A 7122-nucleotide genomic window follows, 5' to 3' on the forward strand; every position below is an offset into this window, starting at 1 on the left:
AAACTTCCTTTTGGAGAGAAACATATTTTTCATCACTCTTTCAGCTTAAGATGCTTTAAATGTTTAAAAAATATTTGGCTAAAATAGCATTTGCCCGTCATCGTGCAGTTGATCATTTTTTGCCTTTTTTGCAGTTTTAAACTGATTAAACCATTAAGTAATACTAAAAAGCTCTAGCAACTTATTAACCCTTATTGAATGACATAAAGTGCTTTTTCAGCACTTTCAGTGACCAACTGTACTAATCAGCAGAAATGCTTTTTTGTTGAGTATTGTTGTCTTCTGTACAAACAATAGAGGGCAGCAACAAACTACAATGAAGTGTGGCCAAAATATCACATTGCTACCCTCTAGTGTATTTTTGAAGTATGAGTACACACTATATTACCAGAAGTACTGGCTCACCCATCCAAATGATCAGAATCTGGTGTCCTAATCACTTGGCCACAGGTTATAAAATCAACAACATCAGTGTGTGACCTGACCAATTGGTCTAGAAACATTCCTCAACCTTAATAGAAGAGTTGAAGCTGTAATAGCAGTAAAACGTGGACCGACATCATAATGAACTCTGTGGGTTAGGAATAGGATGGTACTTCAGATCATGTGAGTCAAGGCAGGTTAGTGAATACTTTTGGTAATATAGTGTGCCAGGTATGCTTTGACATATGACTGGTCATATACCAAGCAACAGACAAAGTCCATCCTCGTCTGCAAGGTAATCACAATGAATGAGCAATACAAGATAATAATCTATAGGATCTATTTAAAGAACCGTTGTAATTATACCCAAAAATACAGAAGTAGAGGAAGCCTTTGTGAAGCAGCACTAGAGATTCAAAGTCCGTGTCTGAAATGCAAATGGTTTTGTCGTTTACCAGAACAGTTCAATGGAAGGTGAAAGTACAATGAAAGGAATCAAATTGAAAAAAGGAAGAAAAAAGAGACTTAAATAAAGAACAAACTGCTACTCAAATGTTTTTTTTTCTTTTTATCCACATATTCAATATAAGTGGTTTTACAACAGGCACTCCTTCTGTTCCTAGATCTGCAAACAGTTTTGAAATGAGTCACCTTTTCACGGGATTGTGCCTTTAAGTCTTCTCACACACCTTCTCCACATGGCTCTTTTTCAGAGTTGGACCACTTTTTGGGCAAAGTGTTTAAGCTATTTGTGAAAAGTTTGTACATTACTGTCCTGAATCCTCCAATTTTTATGGTTTCTCTGTCTTGCAGTTATCCAACCCTCCGTTTTTATTCCCATGTGTTGGAAAAATTCCTTCACTTCCTTAATTATCGTTTGGCATCAATCTTATAATCTGAATTATATGACCATTATCCCTTCAATCTTATCACACAGTTTTCTATCAACCAACAAAAATCCACCCGAACAACTTCTTCAATGCATTCTAATATATGGTATAAATCCTGATAATGCAGTCATTCTACAACCAAACTTTGAACTTTAAATAACTCAATGCAGTTAAAGCTGCTGAAGAAAGACTTTGCTTGTTTACAATCTTTCACCCGTAAAATTTCACACACTGTCACTTCTGTGTTTGAAAAGTACACATCCCATTTACTCACGTCATAGTGTTCACTTTTTGATTACAATTTTGTGTATAATTTTGACAAAAACTATTTTTATGGAGAGTAAAATAATGAAAGTTATGAAGGTTTAAGTTGATTTATTCTGGAAACACATTTCTGTCTGTTTATTATTCATAATTATCTTAAAAGGTTATTGCTTTAAAGTGTGGAAAAATTACCATTCTGCTAGCTTTTTGGACTATTTTGGCATTTACTAAGATTTCTTTAGGCTAATTTGGAGTTTAGCTAACATTTTAGCTACATGCTAGCTGTTTTGGCTAATTTAGGCTTAAAAAAACTTTTTAGGCTGTTTTGGAGTTAGGCTAATATTTACACGCTAGCTGCTTCGGCTAATTTAGGCTTTTTTCTGTTTTTTTTTTTAGTTATTTTGAAGTATAGCTGTTTTTTCAGCTACATGCTAGCTATTTTGGCTAACCTACGTTTTATTTTGTGTCTCTTTTGGCATTTAGCTAATATTTTAGCTGGCTATCAGCTTCAATGTCTTCAGCTATTAGCTTCATTGATTTCAGCTATTAGCTTCATTGATTTCAGCTATTAGCTTCATTGATTTCAGCTATTAGCTTCATTGATTTCAGCCATCAACTTGAGCGTTTTTAGCTATTAGCTTCAGAATTTTAGCTTTCAATTTCAGCATCTTCAGCGGCCAAGTTCCGCTTACAGCATTCACATTAGAATTGTCGCAGGTAATGCTATATATCTAGTACATAATTATGTTAAAAAGCTACGGTTTAAATTTTTAAAGATGTAGTTTTAGAGTGTTCTATAAATGTTTATCCTGTTCAGCTGCGACCTAAGGCGTGTTTTGGATTTTGGCCCCTTATAGGATTGAGTTTGACACCCCTGATCTAATGTTTCTCTTGACTTTGAAGTTATATGATTATATTTATATATATTTTTTTATACATATAATTGCAAATAGTCTGGCGCGAAGGGGGTTAATATCTAACTTTGTGTGAGTTTACAGAATGGCTAATCCCATCTACTAAAACGCCCATGACTGTTTTCTGTTTGTCATAGAGGAACAACCAGTTGTTTAAACTCAAGCATTTCTGTGATCATCTTAAAGTCCTCAGTCACTCAAAAAGTCTTAAAAGTCAAAATAACTAGTGTTTGTTAAAAGCATCGTCTTAACCACTGATATAAAAAATAAGTTAAGTATGAGACAAGCATCCTTTAATACGTTTATTTGACATTTTGCACATTTATTTCTATCCTTTAAGTTTTAATCCTGCATTTTCTAGTCATTTCTGGTGTTTTTTAACCGTAAATTACTTTGCAAAAACCTCACAAAAGCAAGTCTATTTTTTTTTTACAATTAGGGCTGATCTGCATTTTAAAACTATTAAACTTTGAATTTCAAATGAATTTTTAATAATAAAAAAAATCATACAATCAGCTCCCTGTTATGCTGACTTTAATACAACTCGTATAATATTGAAATGTAATGATACTGTTATCAGTTGTGAATGTTGCTTCCTCATTGTTTCTGCGTTAAACTCAAGCAAGAAAAAAGCTTTTCTGATGCGATATCGCCGTGTTTATTGAGCTCTTGTGGTAAACGATGCCGTAAACTCTGGCTTGACTTACCATTTTCTGTTTGCACTTCCTTATTGATTTCAGCCATAAGGAAGCAATACTTCACCCTATCAGCTCCCTGAAACTTATAAACAGAAACTATGTCCTTCAAAGCAATGTATCTGATTTAAAAATAAATTAAAAAAATAAATGAAGAAAGAATTTTAAGGACATAGAAGTTTTGAGAAGCGTTTTTAGAGCTCTTTTCAAAGTTTTATTTATCATCAATAAATGTCTCACCAGCTCATATCACGGCCCACATAAAGCAATCCGCTGCTTGTAAACCTTTGAGGCCGTCCTATTTGCTTCGCTGACCCTGTATGACAGTTGACAAGGAAGTGGCAGGCGGAGCAAAGGTTTCTGCGCTGGTGAAGTGCAGGGCCAAAAAGGAGAAGCAGTTATTTACTTTGTGTCACGGCAGAATGTGCCGGGATCAGAGGTTAGAGAAGGAGGAAGGTGTTAAAAATTAAAAGTCAACACTTCTACAATTAAAGTTAAGGAAAGGCTTTGCCACTTGTGTTGTTTTGGTCAACAGCTCTGGAAAAAAGAGCTCAACGGCACCTTGGGATTACAAAATAATTGGACAGTCTAGTAGCATGTGTACAGGATATTAATCAAAAATGAAGCTTATATCCTTTAAGGCTGACCGCCTGTTGCTGTGCGTCATCTTCAATCTGCTCTGGGTAAGTCTTTTTTTTTTAACTTAACCTGAAACAAAAAAAGGATCCCAACAATTCAATTTGACCCACTATGGAGGATCAAACAAAGGAAACCGTTTCTGTGACATTGTTAAACTTGAGGACTTTCTCAGGTTGTGAAACAAGAGCTGCGTTTATCTTTCCTCTTCCCTCCGTGGGATATTCAGAAATGAGGAAATAAGTAAAACACATTCATTTTTAAAAAAATATATAATACTTTTCTTGATCAATCTCGTATTAAAACTATAGTACTCTCAATGACTTCAAAGGTAAAGGCGTGTAGCTCTATGATAACCTCCAGAGCCACACGAGGCTCTTTAACTTCTCCAATGAGGCTCTGGTTAAATAAAAAAAAAGGTTTTTATTTTAAAAACAATAAAAGGACACTATGTATCACAACTAAAACATTTTGACAGATTTTTGTGTACTGGGTAGGACAGAAAATCCTTAGAGAGGTCAGTAAGTACAACCAGAATTGGTACTTTTAGGGCAATGGATTACGAGGCGGATTTTTTATTTTTTTTTTAAAACAAATTGAAGGACTTTAAGTGTGTTCTATGGCTAAAAAGATAAATATAGGGTCACTTATATGTAATTTTAGCTTGATAGAGTAAAACATTCTGGACCAAGAAGCACCGCAAGGGTAAAAAAAACTTTCATTTTTGTTTTGTCTTTTATTTTGAAAGTAACAAAAACTTAAATACAAATCGGTGTCTTATTTTCCAAAGGGTAAAGTCAGACTTTGTGGCTCCTTCTGGGTTGTTGTCAGTGAGAAATGGACCCGAATGGCCTTCAAATTATTCAGAACATTGTTAGAATTTTGGATTGTTTAATCTAAACTTGTTGAACAACAAAACTATTAATTCTAAAATGTTTAAATTCAAATAGGATTCTTGATTTTTAGCGTCTAAAGTAGACAAATTAAGCTGCTCCACTTTATTTTCTTTACTTGAGTAATTTAACAGAAGTAATTTTAAAATAACTTTTTTCTGTTTTACCTTAAAAATACACTTGCTGACACCATTTGACATGGAATTTGTCATAAAACAGTAAAACTCTTATTTTTTTCCTTTTGAAAATGTCCCCTTTTTCTCTAAGTAATTCCTGTTTGGCCACCCCTTCTGTTCAAATATATCTAAAAACCATAAATAGAGCTGAAAAAAGCAGAAATAACACCGTGAGGAGCAATCTGAGTTTCCATAAACTTCATTTTTGCCAAGTCAGGTTTGCTGCGACACCCGTTTTATGAACTAGCAGTTGGAGGATGTGGGGAGAAAAGGGCGTTTTCTTTCATTTCTTTTTGTGCGCTTACTTTTCCTTTGTGTTTAGGTTGTCTCTGACGGCACCACAACATCACCGACAAGCACTGGAAGCTCTTTAACTACAACCAGTTTAATGACAACACCTAAACCAAGTGAGTGTGATGTATTCAATTCTCATTTTTTTAATCATGAGATAAAGCAACATTTTTATTTTAGGTAAAACTTCCCACCTTTTTTTGCTTTGATGTTGTAAATGTGGAAGAAAAGAATGAATCTGATTCCACTTTACATCCGTCTGCGTAGCAGCAACAAAGTGAAACTATTAAAAAAAGAGGAAGAAAGTGTAATCATAATAGTAAAAAATAGAGTTAATAAATTCAAAATGTAGCCACATTTGATTTTTTTTCATGGTTTGGAATTAATTATTGAACCCTATTACTATAATGTTAATCTGGGTGGTTTAATTGTACAGTTTTTAATAAAAAATGAGTATTTCTGAAATAATTTGAAACATTTTCACCTTTTTCTGTGTTAAAAATCTTTTCTTGAAAATCTTTAGAACCTCCAGATCCTACAAATTTCAAGTCAGTTGGACAGAATGAGAGTAGCATATCCCTGGAGTGGAGCAAAGTCGAAGACATCAGCACATACAGGCTTGAGTATGAAGGAAATGTACGAGACGTTTCTGAACCTGATGATACCACTATATCCTACACACTCACTGGACTGAGCAGTGGGAACCGTTACAACATCACTCTCTTTTCGGTGCGGGATGGAGACCAAAGTAATGGAATAAGCATCATTGCAGTTACAGGTGAGATTCTATTTGGTTGTTCTTGTTTTCACTTACATACATTTGCCAAAAACATGCTTTTAGATTACTTACTTTAGCCAGAAAAAGCAAAGTTAAGCTTTAATAAAAATGAAAAATGCTTGATCTTACCGAGGAAATGTTCCCCAATTCAATTTGTTTTCACTATTTTATCTCTACCGTGTTTTAAAGATTCTCATATTTTCATATTTCAGCTCCCACTGACACTGAACTCTTCACAAATCAAACACAAAACGAGACCAGCATAACTCTGACATGGAAGCGTGTGGAGAACATCTCCAACTATATACTTTTCATAAATGGGAAAGAAAAGAACATCCCACAAGAATCAAAAGAATATATAGCACATGTTGTCGAGGATCTAACTTCTGGGACGAGGCATGAATTCAGTCTCTTTACTGTGTTTGTAAATGTCCACAGCAGGGGAAACAACATCACAGCCGTCACTGGTAAAAGACTTTGACTTTTCACTCCTTGAATTAATTTTTTTTTTGTTTTAATGACAGAAAAATGTAATTGAAAAATAAAAAAAACCTTTTTGTACTCAAAAAAGAAATGCTACATTGTCCTTATTAGTCAAACCTTGAAAAAAGTTTCTCTTTCTGGGCATTTTTTCCTTTCAGCTCCCACCAACGCGGAAAAGTTCACTCATCTTAATCAAACCGAGACCAGCATAACTCTGACGTGGATCTCAGAGAAAGACATCTTCAACTATATCCTTCAGACAAATGGGAAAGAGGAAAGCATCCCAGAACAATCAACAGGATCTGTGAACCATGTTGTCCCAAATCTGACTCCTGGGACGAGATATCAGTTCAGACTCTTCACTGTGTTTGACGGTGTGCGAAGCACAGGAGACGACATCATAGCTGTCACTGGTAAAACATTTTTCTCTGATTAAACTTTTTGACTTTTAACTTATTTAATTCTTAGCAAACCAATAAAAAAGTAAATATAAAACATAATGTGTCTCTACTTAACCCTTTACCTGCCAACTCAACCAAACAGTAGGAAACATGTAGAAAACATGTTTTTAAAAATTGTGTGAATTCCTCCCCAAAGTACGGAGCCCCTAAAGGGAAAAAAAATTGAAGAAATGTTTTTTTTTTTTCTTATGAAAATTGAAATAATAATAATAATAAAA

At 34.3% G+C, this 7122-nt stretch overlaps 1 protein-coding gene across 2 annotated transcripts in view; it reads left to right on the plus strand.

Moving 5' to 3' along the window:
• Positions 1-3358: 3358 nt before the first annotated feature.
• The window catches only part of LOC112154613 (protein tyrosine phosphatase receptor type H), a 14874-nt gene continuing 11110 nt past the window's right edge, over positions 3359-7122 (plus strand). Inside the window, exons 1-5 of one of the 2 annotated variants that reach the window (XM_036217301.1) lie at positions 3359-3869; positions 5214-5298; positions 5706-5960; positions 6173-6427; positions 6602-6856. In XM_036217301.1, coding sequence (XP_036073194.1) covers positions 3807-3869; positions 5214-5298; positions 5706-5960; positions 6173-6427; positions 6602-6856 — 913 coding nt within the window. In that variant the 5' untranslated portion in view covers positions 3359-3806. The remainder of the gene's footprint in view (positions 3870-5213; positions 5299-5705; positions 5961-6172; positions 6428-6601; positions 6857-7122) is intronic. The other variant, XM_024285692.2, reaches the window with a different exon arrangement.

Source organism: Oryzias melastigma, linkage group LG19 (genome assembly GCF_002922805.2).
Source record: "Oryzias melastigma strain HK-1 linkage group LG19, ASM292280v2, whole genome shotgun sequence".
Lineage (NCBI taxonomy): Eukaryota > Metazoa > Chordata > Actinopteri > Beloniformes > Adrianichthyidae > Oryzias > Oryzias melastigma.